Source organism: Oncorhynchus gorbuscha, linkage group LG18, assembly GCF_021184085.1.
Source record: "Oncorhynchus gorbuscha isolate QuinsamMale2020 ecotype Even-year linkage group LG18, OgorEven_v1.0, whole genome shotgun sequence".
Lineage (NCBI taxonomy): Eukaryota > Metazoa > Chordata > Actinopteri > Salmoniformes > Salmonidae > Oncorhynchus > Oncorhynchus gorbuscha.
This window is the reverse complement of record NC_060190.1, coordinates 75,643,359-75,665,964: the sequence shown is the minus strand read 5'-3', so window position 1 is coordinate 75,665,964 and position 22,606 is coordinate 75,643,359. Positions and strand designations below refer to the sequence as shown.

Below are 22,606 nucleotides of genomic sequence, written 5' to 3'. Positions count from 1 at the left end.
ACATAGCATACAAAACAAGTGATATCAACATAGCATACAAAACAAGTGATATCAACATAGCATACAAAACAAGTGATATCAACATAGCATACAAAACAAGTGATATCAACATAGCATACAAAACAAGTGATATCAACATAGCATACAAAACAAGTGATATCAACATAGCATACAAAACAAGTGATATCAACATAGCATACAAAACAAGTGATATCAACATAGCATACAAAACAAGTGATATCAACATAGCATACAAAACAAGTGATATCAACATAGCATACAAAACAAGTGATATCAACATAGCATACAAAACAAGTGATATCAACATAGCATACAAAACAAGTGATATCAACATAGCATACAAAACAAGTGATATCAACATAGCATACAAAACAAGTGATATCAACATAGCATACAAAACAAGTGAAAACATAGCATACAAAACAAGTGATATCAACATAGCATACAAAACAAGTGATATCAACATAGCATACAAAACAAGTGATATCAACATAGCATACAAAACAAAACAAAACAAGTGATATCAACATAGCATACAAAACAAGTGATATCAACATAGCATACAAAACAAGTGATATCAACATAGAATACAAAACAAGTGATATCAACATAGCATACAAAACAAGTGATATCAACATAGCATACAAAACAAGTGATATCAACAGTTTTGTTACAATCTAGCATACAAAACAAGTGATATCAACATGCATACAAAACTGCTGCCAAAACAAGTGATATCAACATAGCCTCTGATCTTCATATCTCCTTGAAAGATATGAAAAGGTCAGGATGGACCACAAACTGTGGTCACTCTCAGACGGCCCTTTTTGTCTTCGGTCGCGTGACGAAATTACACAAAGACAAGAGTGAAAAAACACTAGCTTCTTCATACATGACAGAAACAAATGTCAATCATGTTGAATTCATGAATGTCGACGTAATAACAGTAGGGGTGCATGGGTAAAATCACTGAGGAAGCCAAGCCAGGGGGTTTCGGGAGGGGGGGGGACCTATGTGTTGTGATAATTGTGATGTTCCATCCTCTTAGGCCAGGGGCACAATGTATGAATTTATGGTTGGATCCGATTCACCAATATAATCATGGGCCAGGACGGATAATTAAGTAAAACCACAAGTTCGAGATGCAACAATTCAAATTTTCTGCTGGCAATGACGTTTGGTTTGATGTGATGTGATTAGATTGAAACCAAATCCAAACTGGCTTCCCTTTGCATTTTTTAGGGGGTGGACCAGGATCATTTACAGTTCAGCTTGCTCAGTTTAGCTCAACGCTGATTGGCTGTTATTGTTTTTTTTTTTTTTTCATCAAGGGAGGCCAAAATGCTATGTGGCTTCGCTTGCATTCAATGCTACGGGCGGCAACAATATCATCCTCTTTTTGACAAGACTGCAGTCAGATAGATGGGCTACACATGCAGAGACAGAGGGGGCGCTGTTTCGCTCGTTCGGGGTTTTCTCTAGTGTGATACATTCATCCTCTTGTAATTATTTTATGTTTTTTTTTTCTTTCTTGATCAATGTTTTGGCGGAAGCCTTGCTTCCCTTGGCATCCATGAATACACGCCACTGAAATAGCATAATGTTGCCTTTTGCGTTATAGCCTGGTTGAAATATGTCGTATGTCCACATGTCATTCGGTGAGTTTTCATAATTGCACACGTGACTGAAACCGATATAAGCTTTTTTTTTCACGCGTCCCCCGCCACGCGTGAGAGAGTCGATAGGCTTCACTGTAGAGTCCAGGGATTACGCGTCACGTAACTGCAGTAGACTACAGCCTCCTCGTTCTCACTGGTACCATCATCACATACCGCGCTGCTGATCATTTAAGCAGGAGAACTAGTGTCTGCCAATTTTCGCATTTTTATTTTTATGTAAGCTACCCGAGGGGAATGAGTCCTCCGTTTGCGGTTCTTGCGGTGTTGGCCGCTTGCCTTTGCGGTGTGCCTCTGCTGGTGGTTTGTAGTGACCATCTAAATTACAGACCCATCATCGGTAAGCCCTTCCGAATCAATCTATAGGGTGACTTTGTGTGTATGAGTGTGTATGAGTGTATCTGGAATGTTCCTTATATGCTGCTGGTAATGGGTTATTCTAGAATGTTCTGGGACCATTATTGGAGCCTACCAATTTCCAACATGAAATTGTCCATTTTCTAGGAAGTGAAACAAGAGAAACTCACTTCAGAATGTCATCTTGGTTTGTATAGATTTGATAAGTTATAAAACATATATTTGATATTTTTCACTGATCAACGTTAATCCTCGTGTAGCCATTGCAGAGTTATAGACCGGCTGATCAATATTTCGCCTTCTAAAAAGCAGGTTATTTAAAAATGCCTCAAGTGTATATAGGCTAAGTAGCAAAATAGTCTGAAATCGCCCATAGACGTTGTTGAGAGAGAGAGAAAAAAAAATCTGTGAGATGATGATGATGATGGCTGTATATATTAACCACACCTGTCTTCACAGTAACCTTTAACCCTTAACCCTATCTATCATCTTTAAAGCAAACCAAGTGGAGGGGTTGTTGCAGTTTTTGTTGTTTTTCAAAGGAATCGGGCCTTGTCCAAGCCAGAACTGTCCAGGAGTCTTATCTCTTGTTTCTGTAGCGTGAGGCAACTTGATGTACAACTACACCCACCTAGACATTATGATAGTCTTGTTGTAGTTTTTTAATGGAAAGTGTATTGTTATTTCAGGTGTCCTGGCCCAGGAGAACATAGTAGGAGACCCTCATGCTCAGGGATCCTCCTACATCGCTGCTTCCTATGTGAAGTACCTGGAGAGTGCTGGAGCCCGAGTTGTTCCCATAAGAATACACCAAACAGATGAAGAATATGAGAAGATATTTCACTCCATAAACGGGTGAGTGAAATTATTGCTCGCTTATTATGTTTACTGTAAAGAGATGCCTTCATTCGAATAATTAAAATGCCAGGGACTATAGGCAATTTGGGGCGGCAGGGTAGCCTAGTGGTTAGAGCGTTGGACTAGTAACCGGAAGGTTGCAAGTTCAAACCCCCGAGCTGACAAGGTACAAATCTGTCGTTCTGTCCCTGAACAGGCAGTTAACCCACTGTTCCTAGGCCCTCATTGAAAATAAGAATTTGTTCTTAACTGACTTGCCCAGTTAAATAAAGGTAAAAAGATTATAATTTGATTCTGATTGGTTGATTGGTTGTTTTAGGTTGCTGCTACCAGGAGGGGACGTTGATCTGGAGACGTCCCAGTTCAGTCGATTGTCAAAGATCTTCTACGATCTGGCCATCAAGGTACATAATATAATAAATGTATCAGTTCCGTACCCACCAAAATCCAATTTGGTTTTCATCCCTGATTGACGATGGCTGTTTTTGAAATAGTTTTCAGTAACTATATAACAGTTTTAAATGTTGAATATTCTGTTTGGTACCCACAGTTTTAGACTCCCCTTGACCCTGACCTTTCTATCAACAGTGTAGTGGTGGAGTGTCCACTATATTGCTTCCACCTGTTGAGCAGAACGTCCGGTTGATTCGTGGTCCTCTTGTCGTCATTGTCGTTCCTCTCTCCATGCAGGCCAACGATGCGTCCGAGTACTTCCCTATATGGGGTACGTGCCAAGGTCTTCAGCAGATGACCGTACTGACCAGCAACAAAAACCTCCTGACTCTAACAGACACCAAGGCTGTGGCCCTGCCTCTCACATTCACCCCAGGTCAGAGACGGCACCACGTTGCTGCAGACTTTAGGAGTGAAGGCCTGTGTTTGTCTATGCATATTGATATTGTGCCTTGTACACTGCACAGGCCAGGTTTCCCCTCCATAGGAGTACAGGGCTGCGTTCATTTGGGCAGCAAATAGAAAGAAAACCATTACGTTTTCCATTGCCAGGGGAGAAAAGCGTTCCCTGGACAAAAGAAACTGACCATTGATATTGACAATCCTTTTTTAAAAACTATAATCTGCAGTTGAAATAATAATTAATAACCCCAGAGGCCAAAACAGTGAAGGATGGGCCTGGAGAAACGTAACCACTTTCAAATTCATAGACCGAGCTATGGATGCAAGGACCGACCATCCGTGACATATTATAGATTTATCATGTGTTGAGGCTATACATTGTTTACATTTACATTGTTTACAAACGTTAGAAGAAGAAAAAAGGTGTATATTTTTTGGGGGGTTCTGATTGGGTACGACAGGCATTTTATGTTATATTCTTTAAGAATCAACGGATGTGTGTATATATATATATATAATTAATTTACAAGTCCAAAAATGTATGGAGCAACTAAGGATTCAAGCTTTTAATATTTGATTTACCTTCGTTTACCACAGCTTCACAGAACAGCCGTCTGTTCAAGACCTTCCCCGGTAGCCTGCTACAGTCTCTGTCAGAGGACAACATCACCTCTAACTTCCACAGCTGGAGTCTGTCGCTACAGGTACTGTCTGATCACGTCAATAAACGCACAGGAATAAGTCTCTGCTACTGTCTGACTGCTGGCTGACTTGTTTTTAGGACTGATAGACTTGTTCTTAGGACTGATAGACTTGTTCTTAGGACTGATAGACTTGTTCTTAGGACTGATAGACTTGTTCTTAGGACTGATAGACTTGTTCTTAGGACTGATAGACTTGTTCTTAGGACTGATAGACTTGTTTTTAGGACTGATAGACTTGTTCTTAGGGAAGGAAAGAGATCAGAAGTGACCACAGTGTTTGAACAAACAATATTCTATAGAATTAAAATGCCTCTTTTAAAAAATATATTTATGGATTTAAAGAGCGCTGTTTTTCGGGCAGCATGGTATTCGTCAGGGTGAAGGCCATGCTGCCCAAACAACTCATCAGTTCGAAGGAGTTTGTTACATTGAACATGCCATAGATATAAAGGCATTTGTATTACATGAAGAGTGCCTTGGTCATCCTCGTTTTTTTGTAGACCAATGAACCCCCTTTTTTGTTTTACCGACGAGCAGCTGTCTACAGAGCCCTACTATTGTGTCCTTATCAGTGCTTTCTTCCTAGTCTTTTCTACAAGCATTACTCTGTATGTGAATTATCCATCTTGTCAAAACACTGAGCTGAAAGTGTAATGCCACATTCGCTATAGATTGGATCATTCTAGCTAGTTTTGGAGGATGACTAAACTGCTTTTATTAACACATACCTTGATTTCCATTAACATTTGTGTTCGTTCATGAGGCAGGCAGGAGAGGGACAGTCATAAGTTAACACAGCCGGAAAGTTATAAACCCCGCCTATTTCAAAAATGTCTCATCTTAAATCAGATTTTAAACCTAACCACACTGCTAACCTTGTGCCTAACCTTAAATGAAGACCAAGAAGCACATTTTTGTTTTCATACATTTTTATGATATAGACAATTTTGACTTTGACAGTATTATCTAGTGAAAGCCCAGGAGAGGAGCGAAGAAAGAAATCAAGTGCTGGTGTAATCAAATGTAGTTGTCGGGAGACATGGTTGATGAGACGCTGCATTCCTGTTCCGAGAATATCTGAAGACTTGTTTGAATGTCTGTCAGAGTTACCACTTCGCCCCCACCTACAACTAGCCTGTCAGAGTTACCACTTCGCCCCCACCTACAACTAGTCTGTCAGAGTTACCACTTCGCCCCCACCTACAACTAGCCTGTCAGAGTTACCACTTCGCCCCCACCTACAACTAGCCTGTCAGAGTTACCACTTCGCCCCCACCTACAACTAGTCTGTCAGAGTTACCACTTCGCCCCCACCTACAACTAGTCTGTCAGAGTTACCACTTCGCCCCCACCTACAACTAGCCTGTCAGAGTTACCACTTCGCCCCCACCTACAACTAGTCTGTCAGAGTTACCACTTCGCCCCCACCTACAACTAGTCTGTCAGAGTTACCACTTCGCCCCCACCTACAACTAGTCTGTCAGAGTTACCACTTCGCCCCCACCTACAACTAGTCTGTCAGAGTTACCACTTCGCCCCCACCTACAACTAGTCTGTCAGAGTTACCACTTCGCCCCCACCTACAACTAGTCTGTCAGAGTTACCACTTCAGAGCTTCGCCCCCCACCTACAACTAGTCTGTCAGAGTTACCACTTCGCCCCCACCTACAACTAGCCTGTCAGAGTTACCACTTCGCCCCCACCTACAACTAGCCTGTCAGAGTTACCACTTCGCCCCCACCTACAACTAGTCTGTCAGAGTTACCACTTCGCCCCCCACCTACATGTACAGATGACCTCAACTAGCCTGTCAGAGTTACCACTTCGCCCCCACCTACATGTACAGATGACCTCAACTAGCCTGTCAGAGTTACCACTTCGCCCCCACCTACATGTACAGATGACCTCAACTAGCCTGTCAGAGTTACCACTTCGCCCCCACCTACATGTACAGATGACCTCAACTAGCCTGTCAGAGTTACCACTTCGCCCCACCTACATGTACAGATGACCTCAACTAGCCTGTCAGAGTTACCACTTCGCCCCCACCTACATGTACAGATGACCTCAACTAGCCTGTCAGAGTTACCATGTACAGATGACCTCTGTTCGCCCCCACCTACATGTACAGATGACCTCTGTTCGCCCCCACCTACATGTACAGATGACCTCTGTTCGCCCCCACCTACATGTACAGATGACCTCTGTTCGCCCCCACCTACATGTACAGATGACCTCTGTTCGCCCCCACCTACATGTACAGATGACCTCTGTTCGCCCCCACCTACATGTACAGATGACCTCTGTTCGCCCCCACCTACATGTACAGATGACCTCTGTTCGCCCCCACCTACATGTACAGATGACCTCTGTTCGCCCCCACCTACATGTACAGATGACCTCTGTTCGCCCCCACCTACATGTACAGATGACCTCTGTTCGCCCCCACCTACATGTACAGATGACCTCTGTTCGCCCCCACCTACATGTACAGATGACCTCTGTTCGCCCCCACCTACATGTACAGATGACCTCTGTTCGCCCCCACCTACATGTACAGATGACCTCTGTTCGCCCCCACCTACATGTACAGATGACCTCTGTTCGCCCCCACCTACATGTACAGATGACCTCTGTTCGCCCCCACCTACATGTACAGATGACCTCAACTGGCCTGTGTGTCAGTCACTTCGCCCCCACCTACATGTACAGATGACCTCAACTGGCCTGTGTGTCAGTCACTTCGCCCCCACCTACATGTACAGATGACCTCAACTGGCCTGTCAGACACTTCGCCCCCACCTAAATGTACAGATGACCTCAACTGGCCTGTCAGACACTTCAGCCCCCACCTACATGTACAGATGACCTCAACTGGCCTGTCAGACACTTCGCCCCCCCCACCTACATGTACAGATGACCTCAACTGGCCTGTCAGACACTTCGCCCCCACCTACATGTACAGATGACCTCAACTGGCCTGTCAGACACTTCGCCCCCACCTACATGTACAGATGACCTCAACTGGCCTGTCAGACACTTCGCCCCCACCTACATGTACAGATGACCTCAACTGGCCTGTCAGACACTTCGCCCCCACCTACATGTACAGATGACCTCAACTGGCCTGTCAGACACTTCGCCCCCACCTACATGTACAGATGACCTCAACTGGCCTGTCAGACACTTCGCCCCCACCTACATGTACAGATGACCTCAACTGGCCTGTCAGACACCGCCCCCACCTACATGTACAGATGACCTCAACTGGCCTGTCAGACACTTCGCCCCCACCTACATGTACAGATGACCTCAACTGGCCTGTCAGACACTTCGCCCCCACCTACATGTACAGATGACCTCAACTGGCCTGTCAGACACTTCGCCCCCACCTACATGTACAGTTTACCTCAACTGGCCTGTCAGACACTTCGCCCCCACCTAAATGTACAGATGACCTCAACTGGCCTGTCAGACACTTCGCCCCCACCTAAATGTACAGTTTACCTCAACTGGCCTGTGTGTCAGTCACTTCGCCCCCACCTACATGTACAGATGACCTCAACTAGCCTGTCAGACACTTCGCCCCCACCTAAATGTACAGTTTACCTCAACTGGCCTGTGTGTCAGTCACTTCGCCCCCACCTACATGTACAGATGACCTCAACTAGCCTGTCAGTCACTTCGCCCCCACCTACATGTACAGATGACCTCAACTAGCCTGTCAGACACTTCGCCCCCACCTACATGTACAGATGACCTCAACTGGCCTGTGTGTCAGTCACTTCGCCCCCACCTACATGTACAGATGACCTCAACTGGCCTGTGTGTCAGTCACTTCGCCCCCACCTACATGTACAGATGACCTCAACTGGCCTGTCAGACACTTCGCCCCCACCTAAATGTACAGATGACCTCAACTGGCCTGTCAGACACTTCGCCCCCACCTACATGTACAGATGACCTCAACTGGCCTGTCAGACACTTCGACCTCCCCCACCTACATGTACAGATGACCTCAACTGGCCTGTCAGACACTTCGCCCCCACCTACATGTACAGATGACCTCAACTGGCCTGTCAGACACTTCGCCCCCACCTACATGTACAGTTTACCTCAACTGGCCTGTCAGACACTTCGCCCCCACCTAAATGTACAGATGACCTCAACTGGCCTGTCAGACACTTCGCCCCCACCTAAATGTACAGATGACCTCAACTGGCCTGTGTGTCAGTCACTTCGCCCCCACCTACATGTACAGATGACCTGGCCTGTGTCAGTCAACTAGCCTGTCAGACCTCAACTAGCCACTTCGCCCCCACCTAAATGTACAGTTTACCTCAACTGGCCTGTGTGTCAGTCACTTCGCCCCCACCTACATGTACAGATGACCTCAACTGGCCTGTGTGTCAGTCACTTCGCCCCCACCTACATGTACAGATGACCTCAACTAGCCTGTCAGACACTTCGCCCCCACCTACATGTACAGATGACCTCAACTGGCCTGTGTGTCAGTCACTTCGCCCCCACCTACATGTACAGATGACCTCAACTAGCCTGTGTGTCAGTCACTTCGCCCCCACCTACATGTACAGATGACCTCAACTAGCCTGTGTGTCAGTCACTTCGCCCCCACCTACATGTACAGATGACCTCAACTAGCCTGTGTGTCAGTCACTTCGCCCCCACCTACATGTACAGATGACCTCAACTGGCCTGTGTGTCAGTCACTTCGCCCCCACCTACATGTACAGATGACCTCAACTGGCCTGTGTGTCAGTCACTTCGCCCCCACCTACATGTACAGTTTACCTCAACTAGTCTGTGTGTCAGTCACTTCGCCCCCACCTAAATGTACAGATGACCTCAACTAGCCTGTCAGTCACTTCGCCCCCACCTACATGTACAGTTTACCTCAACTGGCCTGTACCCCTGCACACTGACTCGGTACCGGTGCCCCCTGTATATAGCCTCGTTATTCTTAGTGTTTTCATAATTACTTTTTATTTTAGTCTACTTGGTAAATATTTTCTTCTTCTTGAACTGCACTGTTGGTTAAGGGCTTGTAAGTAAGTATTTCAAGGTAAAGTCTACACTTGTTGTATTCGGCGCATGTGACAAATAAAGTTTGATTTGAATATATATTGTCCTATTCCTTTGTAGACATTTCAGTTTCCTGTTTCCTAGACTAGAGCAAAAATAAACATGTATGTATTTCTCAGCAACAATGTAACCTTTTAAAAAAAAAAAATGTATTTAAAAATTCCGGAACATTCCAAAATAACTCAATGTAATGATTCATGTCACCAGAACTACAGCCGGAATGTCAAACTGAAACGTTTCTACAAGATTCTGACCACCAACACAGACGGCAGGAGAGAGTTCGTTTCTACCATGGAAGGTACTGTACGGTGTCTGAGCATGGCTAGAGGGACTTTAGTCACAAGGTTAATTTGGCAGTCAAATGTTGTCAGCGTTTACTAGTAGGACTTATCACTTTTCAGCTGATATCTGTTAAGCTGGTCTTGGACAAACGTTTTACTGTATTTGAACAGACTGTTGTCTGTAGGTAAACATTATGTAACCATGGTGTGTGTGTGTGTGTGTGTGTGTGTGTGTGTGTGTGTGTGTGTGTGTGTGTGTGTGTGTGTGTGTGTGTGTGTGTGTGTGTGTGTGTGTGTGTGTGTGTGTGTGTGTGTGTGTGTGTGTGTGTGTGTGTGTGTGTGTGTGTGTGTGTGTGTGTGTGTGTGTGTGTGTGATCCTTCACAAGCAGGGTATGTTGATTCACACGTTTTCAACTGATGTTTTTAAAATACATTTACTTCAGTGTGTTGATTTATCAATCGGTCATGTCCACAAGACTCCAGGTGCTAATCAGTCACACTGTACCTGGAGACTAGAGTGGTCTGTTTTCTGCTGTCTCATGGCCCACACTGTACCTGGATACTATAGTGGTCTGTTTTCTGCTGTCTCATGGCCCACACTGTACCAGGAGACTAGAGTGATCTGTTTTCTGCTGTCTAATGGCCCACACTGTACCAGGAGACTAGTGGTCTGTTTTCTGCTGTCTAATGGCCCACACTGTACCTGGAGACTAGTGGTCTGTTTTCATTATGTAACTGTGTGTGTGTGTGTGTGTGTGTGTGTGTGTGTGTGTGTGTGTGTGTGTGTGTGTGTGTGTGTGTGTGTGTGTGTGTGTGTGTGTGTGTGTGTGTGTGTGTGTGTGTGTGTGTGTGTGTGTGTGTGTATGTTGATGTGCTGTCTCATGGCCCACACTGTACCAGGAGACTAGAGTGATCTGTTTTCTGCTGTCTAATGGCCCACACTGTACCAGGAGACTAGTGGTCTGTTTTCTGCTGTCTAATGGCCCACACTGTACCTGGAGACTAGAGTTGTTCTAGTATACATGTTCTGTCTGTTTTCCTGTTCCAGCATACCACTATCCGTTCTATGCTGTCCAGTGGCACCCTGAGAAGAGTCCCTTTGAGTGGGTAGATAAACCAGGCATGGTCCACTCTGCTGCCTCCATCAGAGCATCCTTCTACACAGCACACTTCTTTGTCTCCGAGGGTGAGTTATTTTAGTCCACTTTTCTTTAAGCAGGCAAATCAGTTAAAAACGACGCTGGCCTGGGGAGGGACCGTACGACGCTGGCCTGGGGAGGGACCGTAAGACGCTGGCCTGGGGAGGGACCGTACGACGCTGGCCTGGGGAGGGACCGTACGACGCTGGCCTGGGGAGGGACCGTACGACGCTGGCCTGGGGAGGGACCGTACGACGCTGGCCTGGGGAGGGACCGTACGACGCTGGCCTGGGGAGGGACCGTACGACGCTGGCCTGGGGAGGGACCATTAACCTGTAGATGACAGGTCATCCTATAGTCATACATTGTGTCAGATAAACAACATGATTTGTTAACCCTACATTACACTATCATTTCATTATCCGGTGCTTTCTCAGTGTATTCAGCCCTTTTCCCGCGTTTTGTTATGTTAGCCTTATTTGATCAATTAATTTAATGTTTTTTTCCCTCAATCTACTCACAATACCCCAAAATGACAAAGAAAATGTTTTTTTAGACATTTTAGCAAATGTGTTTATTTTTTTTTTAAACAGATACCACCCTTTACTCAGTACTTTGTTGAATCTGTACGTGCTGTAGACTTCCGGTGCCGACAGAGAAACTATGCAGATTTTTTACGTGTTATTTCTTACATTGCATCCCCAAGTAATCTTAGGTTTCATTACATACAGTCGGAAGGAGCTACTGGATAGAGGAGCAACATCAACTCACCATCATTACGTCCAGGAATACGACTTTCCCGAAGAGGATCCTCTGTTTGGACCACCACCCAGGACAATGGATCTGATCCCAGCCAGAGAGCCAAAACAGCGTCACCGTAAAAGGGACCGACGAAGCGGTCTTCTGGTCAGGCTCCGGAGACGGGCACATCGCACACCTCTCCCTAGCATACTACTCACCAACGTCCAGTCACTAAGGTTGATGAAATCCAAGAAAGGGTAGCATTCCAGAGAGACATAAGAGACTAACGTTCTTTGCTTCACGGAAACATGGCTCACTCGAGGGACTATCGGAGTCGGTGCAGCCAGCTGGTTTCTTCACGCATCACGCCGACAGAAACGGGCATCTTTCTGGTAAGAATAGTATGCCTCATGATTAAGGAGACGTGGTGTGAATTCCTCCTAATCAAATGTCGACCGCATTATCTACCAAGATAATACTCTTCGATTATAATCACAGCCGCATATATTCCCCCCCCAAAGCAGACACATCAATGGCCCTGAACAAATTATTTTATGTAAAATGGAAACCACATCCTGAGGCCGCATTCAATGTAGCTGGGGATTTTAACAAGGCTAATCTGAAAACAAGACTCCGTAAATTCTATCAGCATATCGATTGTGCTACCAGGGCTGGCAAAACCCTGGATCATTGTTATTCTAACTGCCGCGACTCATATAAGGCCCTCCTTTTGGAAAAGTTGACCATGACTCCATTTTGTTGCTCCCTGCCTATAGACCGAGACTAAAACCGGAAGCTCCCGCTCTCAGATCTGCTCAACACTGGTCCAACTGATCTGATTCCACACTTCAAGATTGCTTCGATCACGTGGACTGGGATATGTTCCGCATTGCGTCCAACAACAACATTGACGAATACGCTGATTCGGTGAGCGAGTTTACTAGCAAGTGCATCGGTGATGTCGTCGCGAGGCTGAAAGCGCAAACCACTGCCGTGGACCAGGATGTCTTGCTTCCAGACAGACTAAACAACTTCTTTGCCCGCTTTGAGGACAATACAGTACCACTGACACGGCCCGCTACCAAAACATGTGGACTCTCTTTCACTGCAGCCGACGTGGGTAAAACATTTAAACGTGTTCACCCTCGCAAGGCTGCAGGCCCAGCCGCGTCCTCAGTGCATGCGCAAACCAGCTGGCTGGTGTGTTTATGGACATATTCGATCAATCCTTATCCCAGTCTGCTCTTCCCACATGCTTCAAGAGGGCCACCATTGTTCCTGTTCCCAAGAAAGCTAAGGTAACTGAGCTAAACGACTACCGCCCCGTAGCACTCACTTCCATCATCAAGTGCTTTGAGAGACTAGTCAAGGGCCATATCACGTCCACCCTACCCCTGACACCCTAGACCCACTCCAATTTTCTTACAGCCCAAATAGGTCCACAGACGACGCAATCACAACCACACTGCCCTAACCCATCTAGACAAGAGGAATACCTATGTATTTAGCTCAGCATTTAACAGCATAGTACCCTCAACTCATCAAGCTCGAGACCCTGGGTCTCGACCCCGCCCTGTGCAATTGAGTACTGTACTTTCTGGCGGACCGACCCCAGGTGGTGAGGGTAGGTAACATCTCCACCCCGCTGATCCTAAACACTGGAGTCCCTCAAGGGTGCATTCTGAGCCCTCTCCTGTACTCCCTGTTCACCCACGACTGCGTGGCCATGTAAGCCTCCAACTCAATCATCAAGTTTGCAGATGACACTACAGTGGTAGGCTTGGTTACCAACAACGACGAGACGGCCTACAGGGAGGAGGTGACGGCCCTCTGAGTGTGGTGTCAGGAAAATAACCTCCCACTCAACGTCAACAAAACTAAGGAGATGATTGTGGACTTCAGGAAACCGCAGAGGGAGCACCCCCCTATCCACATCGACGGGACAGTAATGTAGAGGGTAGTAAGTTTTAAGTTAGTCAACGTACACATCACAGACAAACTGGATTGGTCACTCACAAATTCTACAGATGCACAATCGAGAGCATCCTATCACCGCCTGGTACAGCAACTGCTCCGCCCACAACCGTAAGGCTCTCCAGAGGGTAGTGAGGTCTGTACAACACATCACCAGGGGCAAACTACCTGCCCTCCAGGACACCTACACCACCCAATGTCACAGGAAGGCCATTAAGATCATCAAGGACAACCACCCGAGCCACTGCCTGTTTACCCCACTATCATCCAGAAGGCGAGGTCAGTACAGGTGCATCAAAGCTGGGACCGAGAGACTGAAAAACAGCTTCTATCTCAAGGCCATCAGACTGGTGGATGTTTAACACTAACATTGAATGGCTGCTGCCAACATACTGACTCAACTCCAGCCACTTTAATAATGGAAAAATTGATGTAAAAATGTATCACTAGCCACTTTAAACAATGCCACTTAATATAATGTTTACAGACCCTACATTACTCATCTCATATGTATATACTGTACTCTATCATCTAAATCAAATCAAATCAAATTTTATTTGTCACACACACATGGTTAGCAGATGTTAATGCGAGTGTAGCGAAATGCTTGTGCTTCTAGTTCCGACAATGCAGTGATAACCAACAAGTAATCTAACTAACAATTCCAAAACTACAGTCTTATACACAGTGTAAGGGGATAAGGAACATGTACATAAGGATATATGAATGAGTGATGGTACAGAGCAGCATACAGTAGATGGTATCGAGTACAGTATATACATATGAGATGAGTGTGTAGACAAAGTAAACAAAGTGGCATAGTTAAAGTGGCTAGTGATACATGTGTTACATAAGGATGCAGTCGATGTTGTAGAGTACAGTATATACATATGTATATGAGATGAATAATGTAGGGTAAGTAACATTATATAAGGTAGCATTGTTTAAAGTGGCTAGTGATATATTTACATCATTTCCCATCAATTCCCATTATTAAAATGGCTGGAGTTGGGTCAGTGTCAATGACAGTGTGTTGGCAGCAGCCACTCAATGTTAGTGGTGGCTATTTAACAGTCTGATGGCCTTGAGATAGAAGCTGTTTTTCAGTCTCTCGGTCCCAGCTTTGATGCACCTGTACTGACCTCGCCTTCTGGATGATAGCGGGGTGAACAGGCAGTGGTTCGGGTGGTTGATGTCCTTGATGATCTTTATGGCCTTCCTGTAACAACGGGTGGTGTAGGTGTCCTGGAGGGCAGGTAGTTTGCCCCCGGTGATGCGTTGTGCAGTCCTCACTACCCTCTGGAGAGCCTTACGGTTGAGGGCGGAGCAGTTGCCGTACCAGGCGGTGATACAGCCCGCCAGGATGCTCTCGATTGTGCATCTGTAGAAGTTTGTGAGTGCTTTTGGTGACAAGCCGAATTTCTTCAGCCTCCTGAGGTTGAATAGGCGCTGCTGCGCCTTCTTCACGACGCTGTCAGTGTGAGTGGACCAATTCAGTTTGTCTGTGATGTGTATGCCGAGGAACTTAAAACTAGCTACCCTCTCCACTACTCTCCACTATCTACTGCATCTTGCCTATGCCGCTCTGTACCATCACTCATTCATATATCTATGTACATATTCTTTATCCCTTTACACTTGTGAGTGTGTATAAGGTAGTAGTTGTGAAATTGTTAGGTTAGATTACTCGTTGGTTATTACTGCGTTGTAGGAACCAGAAGCACAAGCATTTCACTACACTCGCATTAACATCTGCTAACCATGTGTACGTGACAAATACAACTTGATTTGAAGCACCTTTGGCAGCGATTACAGCCTCAAGTCTTCTTGGGTATGACGCTACAAGCTTGGCACACCTGTATTTGGGGAGTTTCTGCCATTCTTCTCTGCAGATCCTCTCAAGCTCTGCTATTTTCAGGTCTCTCCAGAGATGTTCAAGTCCGGGCTCTGGCTGGGCCACTCAAGGACATTCAGAGACTCCTACGTTGTCTTGGCTGTGTTGTTGTCCTGTTCGAAGGTGAAACTTCAGTCCTGACCGGTCTGGAACAGGTTTTCCTCAAGGATCCCTCTGTACTTTTCTCAGTTCATCTTTCCCGTCTCCCAGTCCCTGCTGTTGAAAAACATCCCCACAACATGATGATGCCACCAACATGCTCAGAGACCATCAGGTTCTTGGTAATCTCCCTGACCAAGGACCTTCTCCCCCCATTGCTCAGTTTGGCCGGGTGGCCAGCTCTAGGAAGAGTCTTGGTGATTCCAAACTTCTTCCATTTAAGAATGATGGAGGCCACTGTGTACTTGGGGACCTTCAATGCTGCAGAAATGTTTTGGTACCCTTCCCCAGATCTGTGTCTCGACACAATCCTGTCTCTGAGCTCTACGGACAATTCCTTCGACCTCATGGCTTGGTTTTTACTCTGACATGTACTGTCAACTGTGGGACATTATATAGACAATTTGGGAAGGCACACACACCTATGTCCAATCAATTGAATTTACCACAGGTGGACTCCAATGAAGTTGTAGAAACATCTCAAGGATGATCAATGGAAACCGGATGCACCTGAGCTCATTTTCGAGTCTCATAGCAAAATATCATAATACTTATGTAAATTAAGGTATTTCTGTTTGAAGTTTTTTTTTATACATTTGCAAACATTTCTAAACCGGTTTTCACTTTGTCATTATGTGGTATTGTGTGTAGATTGGGGGGGGGGGGAATTAAAAAATAATAATTAAATTTAAATCTAATTTTAGAATAAGGCTGAAAGTAAGAAAACGTGGAAAAAGTGAAGGAGTCTGAATGCTTTCTGGATGCACTGTACACGTATGTATATGACACTAGCCTGGTCTGGTTTGAGTTGAGCCAACTCCATATTATTGTAATGCAACAGTATGGTTGGTTACAACACATACACTGAAAACAAATATTAACTTAAGTATTGGTCCCATGTTTCATTTTATTTTTATTATATAGATGCCAGAAATGTTCTATACATGCAAGAAGCTTATTTCTCTCAAAATGTTGTACACGCGTTTGTTTACATCCCTGTTAATGAGCATTTCTTCTTTTACCAAGATAATCCATCCACCTGACAGGTGTGGCGTAGCTGATTAAACAGCATGATCATTACACAGGTGCACCTTGTGCTGGGGAACAAAAGGCCACTCTAAAATGTGCAGTTTTGTCACACAATACAATGCCAGAGATTTTGATGGAGCAGTGGCAATTTGGCATGCTGACTGTGGGAATATCCACCAGAGCTGTTGCCAGAGACATTTTGTGTATTTCTCTACCATAAGCCACCTCCAACATCATTTTAGAGAATTCGGCAGCATGTCCAACCGGCCTCACAACCGCAGACCATGTAACCATGCCAGCCCAGGACCTCCACATCCGGTATTTGCACAACCAAATAATTTCTGCACAAACTGTCTGACGCCACCTCATCTGTGTGTTTAATCATCCTCACCAGGGTCTTCAGTGGGCAAATGCTCACCTTCAATGGCCGCTGGCACGCTGGAGAAGTGTGCTCTTCATGGCTAAATCAGTTTCAACTGTACCGGGCAGGCGGTTTGTATGGCGTTTGTGGGCGAGCGGTTTGCTGATGTCAATGTTGTGAAGAGTGCCCCATGTTGGCGGTGGGGTTATGGTGTGGGCAGGTATAAGCTACGGACAACGAACACAATTGCATTTTATCGATGGCAATTTGAATGCACAGAGATACGATGATGAGATCCTGAGGCCCGTTGTCGTGCCATTCATCCGCCGCCATCACCTCATGTTTCAGCATGATAACGCAAGGCCCCATGTCGCAAGGATCTGTACGCAATTCCTGGAAGCTGAAAATGTCTCAGTTCTTCAATGGCCTGCATACTCACCAGACACGTCACCCATTGAGCTGTTTGGGATGCTCTGGATCAACGTGTATGACAGCGTGTTCCATTTCCCGCCAATATAAAGCAACTTTGCACAGCCATGGAAGAGGAGTGGGACAACATTTCACAGGCCACAATCAACAGCCTGATCAAATCTATGCGAAGGAGATGTGTCGCACTGCATGAGGAAACATGTGGTCACACCAGATACTGACTGGTTTTCTGATCCACGCCCCTAACTGTTTTTTTTAATAGGTACACTATCTGTGATCCAACAGATGCATCTGTATTCCCAGTCATGTGAAATCCATAGATTAGGGCCTAATTCATGTATTTCAATTGACTGATTTCCTTTATATGAACTGTAACTTAGTAATTGTTGCATTTTTATTCAGTGTAGTAGGCCTGTAGATGTGGGAGTATGTTAGTGTTTAAACACAGTTGGCTAATCTCTTCTGTTGTCCTACTCATCCTCCTATTCACAGCCATGAAGAATCATCACGCGTTCTCTTCAACCAGTGAGGAGGAGAGGGCTCTAATCTACAACTATTCTCCTGTATTCACAGGTCTAGATGGTATATTTGTGCAAAATTATTACTTTGATTAGATTTAATCATTGATTATAGTCTCTTTAAACTGTAAAAATAAACTGCATTTGTATTTGAGCTCTGATTTAGCTGTAAAAAAAATAAAATGTTTTGGATCAGTGTTTATTGCAGATGTTGGATGATTCTAAAAATGTTTTGTTTTTTTTTAACTTGGTTTGGAGTCTTGATGTGTTTTTAAAACATGTTGAAATATATTGGATGTGAAGATATCGTTTTTAATTAATAGGGAAAATATGTACATTCTTACTGCCATTATGACAACGTGACTGTAACGTCTGAAAACGGAACCCGAAAACTGCCTGCACACAACTGCAAAAAAGTCTTCTGAATTCATCTGTTTTGTGATGCATTTGAAAGCACATTTTAGTGACATCACAATAAGTGTTTTTATTGTTTTACCCAAATTAATGGACAATAAAGTCTGCAAACAAAACCTTGTTGACATTGTTTCTTATAGATGGCAGCTGACTGGCCCAATATATCATCAATATGTGCTTGTATATGTGCTTGAATCTGAATATTCAAGTACCTCCAGAATTGGGAGGTTTTTCTATAGTATACACTAGATGGCGCAATTGTATAATTTCATTATCATATAGGCTACAAGCAGACTAAATCCTAAAGCAGCATTTCACAAATGTTTATTTTTTTTCCATTACATGATGCATAACAAAACCAGTGAAAAATGTAAACTAACATGACATTTAAAAATAAAAAAAAGTTTCACAAAATAATGAACATTTATAAAATCAATAACAGAGTATACTTCTAAACTTCTCTCTAGCCGACTCACTTGGTGTTAGCAATGACACCTGGGGATAATTCTTATACAAATGACATGAGAAACCTGACATTTTAATGCCACTGAGCAGCTTCTATGATGGAGGCAGGAGCAATACAAGGAGCTGCCCCACACACAGACCTATGGCTGGTTTCCAATAAGCCTAGTCCTGGACTAAAACATTTTCAATTGAGATATTTCCCATTAATAATGACAAAAGAGACAGAGTTCAGACCTACTCTCTGAACTTTCCTCTGTTGTGTTCATTATGGAACTCAATGTAAAATGCTTTAAAAAAAAATAAATAATTAACGTTCGTTATTGGACCAGATCCCAAGTAGTCCTTTCTTGATTGTCAGTTTTCTTCTGTTTGTTGCCTAATGAACATGACCCTGGAGAGGTCAACTGTCCAATACAGATTTTAAAGAGCACATTGTGGCTATCTGCTTGTCTAGTGCAAAATAAAAAAAACATGTTATTCCTCCCTCTCATCAGCCATCCCACTCTCCTTCCAGCCACCCCTCTCATCCATCCATTCCTCCCTCCCCTCAGCCATCCCACTCTTCCTCCCATCCAGCCATTCCTCCATCCAATCCCATCCATCCCTCCACTAAAGCATTAGTTTAGTACCACAGGAGATTGCAGAGGTGAGGACGACTCATAATGTCTGGAATGGAGTAAATGGAATGGGGTCAAACACGTGGGAACCAGGTGAGGACGACTCATAATGTCTGGAATGGAGTAAATGGAATGGGGTCAAACACGTGGAAACCAGGTGAGGACGACTCATAATGTCTGGAATGGAGTAAATGGAATGGGGTCAAACACGTGGAAACCAGGTGAGGACGACTCATAATGTCTGGAATGGAGTAAATGGAATGGGGTCAAACACGTGAGGGCGGCTCATAATGTCTGGAATGGAGTAAATGGAATGGGGTCAAACACATGGGAACCAGGTGAGGATGACTCATAATGTCTGGAATGGAGTAAATGGAATGGGGTCAAACACGTGGAAACCAGGTGAGGACGACTCATAATGTCTGGAATGGAGTAAATGGAATGGGGTCAAACACGTGAGGGCGGCTCATAATGTCTGGAATGGAGTAAATGGAATGGGGTCAAACACATGGGAACCAGGTGAGGATGACTCATAATGTCTGGAATGGAGTAAATGGAATGGGGTCAAACACATGAGGACGGCTCATAATGTCTGGAATGGAGTAAATGGAATGGGGTCAAACACGTGGAAACCAGGTGAGGATGACTCAATGTCTGGAATGGAGTAAATGGAATGGGTCAAACACATGAGGACGGCTCATAATGTCTGGAATGGAGTAAATGGAATGGGGTCAAACACGTGGAAACCAGGTGAGGATGACTCATAATGTCTGGAATGGAGTAAATGGAATGGGGTCAAACACGTGAGGACGGCTCATAATGTCTGGAATGGAGTAAATGGAATGGGGTCAAACACGTGGGAACCAGGTGAGGACGACTCATAATGTCTGGAATGGAGTAAATGGAATGGGGTCAAACACATGAGGACGGCTCATAATGTCTGGAATGGAGTAAATGGAATGGGGTCAAACACGTGGAAACCAGGTGAGGACGACTCATAATGTCTGGAATGGAGTAAATGGAATGGGGTCAAACACGTGGAAACCAGGTGAGGACGACTCATAATGTCTGGAATGGAGTAAATGGAATGGGGTCAAACACGTGGGAACCAGGTGAGGACGACTCATAATGTCTGGAATGGAGTAAATGGAATGGGGTCAAACACGTGGGAACAAGGTGAGGACGACTCATAATGTCTGGAATGGAGTAAATGGAATGGGGTCAAACACGTGGAAACCAGGTGAGGACGACTCATAATATCTGGAATGGAGTAAATGGAATGGGGTCAAACACGTGAGGGCGGCTCATAATGTCTGGAATGGAGTAAATGGAATGGGGTCAAACACGTGAGGACGGCTCATAATGTCTGGAATGGAGTAAATGGAATGGGGTCAAACACGTGGGAACCAGGTGAGGACGACTCATAATGTCTGGAATGGAGTAAATGGAATGGGGTCAAACACATGAGGACGGCTCATAATGTCTGGAATGGAGTAAATGGAATGGGGTCAAACACGTGGAAACCAGGTGAGGACGACTCATAATGTCTGGAATGGAGTAAATGGAATGGGGTCAAACACGTGGAAACCAGGTGAGGACGACTCATAATGTCTGGAATGGAGTAAATGGAATGGGGTCAAACACGTGGGAACCAGGTGAGGACGACTCATAATGTCTGGAATGGAGTAAATGGAATGGGGTCAAACACGTGGAAACCAGGTGAGGACGACTCATAATGTCTGGAATGGAGTAAATGGAATGGGGTCAAACACGTGGGAACCAGGTGAGGACGACTCATAATGTCTGGAATGGAGTAAATGGAATGGGGTCAAACACGTGGAAACCAGGTGAGGACGACTCATAATGTCTGGAATGGAGTAAATGGAATGGGGTCAAACACGTGAGGGCGGCTCATAATGTCTGGAATGGAGTAAATGGAATGGGGTCAAACACGTGGAAACCAGGTGAGGACGACTCAATGTCTGGAATGGAGTAAATGGAATGGGGTCAAACACATGAGGACGGCTCATAATGTCTGGAATGGAGTAAATGGAATGGGGTCAAACACGTGGAAACCAGGTGAGGATGACTCATAATGTCTGGAATGGAGTAAATGGAATGGGGTCAAACACATGAGGACGGCTCATAATGTCTGGAATGGAGTAAATGGAATGGGGTCAAACACGTGGGAACCAGGTGAGGATGACTCATAATGTCTGGAATGGAGTAAATGGAATGGGGTCAAACACATGAGGACGGCTCATAATGTCTGGAATGGAGTAAATGGAATGGGGTCAAACACGTGGAAACCAGGTGAGGATGACTCATGTCTGGAATGGAGTAAATGGAATGGGGTCAAACACATGAGGACGGCTCATAATGTCTGGAATGGAGTAAATGGAATGGGGTCAAACACATGGGAACCAGGTGAGGATGACTCATAATGTCTGGAATGGAGTAAATGGAATGGGGTCAAACACATGAGGACGGCTCATAATGTCTGGAATGGAGTAAATGGAATGGGGTCAAACACGTGGAAACCAGGTGAGGATGACTCATAATGTCTGGAATGGAGTAAATGGAATGGGGTCAAACACATGAGGACGGCTCATAATGTCTGGAATGGAGTAAATGGAATGGGGTCAAACACGTGGAAACCAGGTGAGGATGACTCATAATGTCTGGAATGGAGTAAATGGAATGGGGTCAAACACATGAGGACGGCTCATAATGTCTGGAATGGAGTAAATGGAATGGGGTCAAACACGTGGAAACCAGGTGAGGACGACTCAATGTCTGGAATGGAGTAAATGGAATGGGGTCAAACACATGAGGACGGCTCATAATGTCTGGAATGGAGTAAATGGAATGGGGTCAAACACGTGGAAACCAGGTGAGGATGACTCATAATGTCTGGAATGGAGTAAATGGAATGGGGTCAAACACGTGGAAACCAGGTGAGGACGACTCATAATGTCTGGAATGGAGTAAATGGAATGGGGTCAAACACA

At 45.0% G+C, this 22,606-nt stretch overlaps 1 protein-coding gene across 1 annotated transcript; it reads left to right on the top strand.

The window, feature by feature from the left end:
• The first annotated feature begins 1,574 nt into the window (after positions 1-1,574).
• On the top strand, positions 1,575-18,639 carry zgc:171566. The gene is made up of 8 exons (XM_046312570.1): positions 1,575-2,037; positions 2,744-2,909; positions 3,232-3,316; positions 3,603-3,741; positions 4,365-4,471; positions 9,782-9,872; positions 10,904-11,041; positions 18,074-18,639. The coding sequence occupies exons 1-8, from the start codon at positions 1,935-1,937 to the stop codon at positions 18,193-18,195; spliced, it is 951 nt and encodes a 316-aa protein (XP_046168526.1). The 5' UTR covers positions 1,575-1,934; the 3' UTR covers positions 18,196-18,639.
• The last annotated feature ends 3,967 nt before the right edge of the window (positions 18,640-22,606 follow it).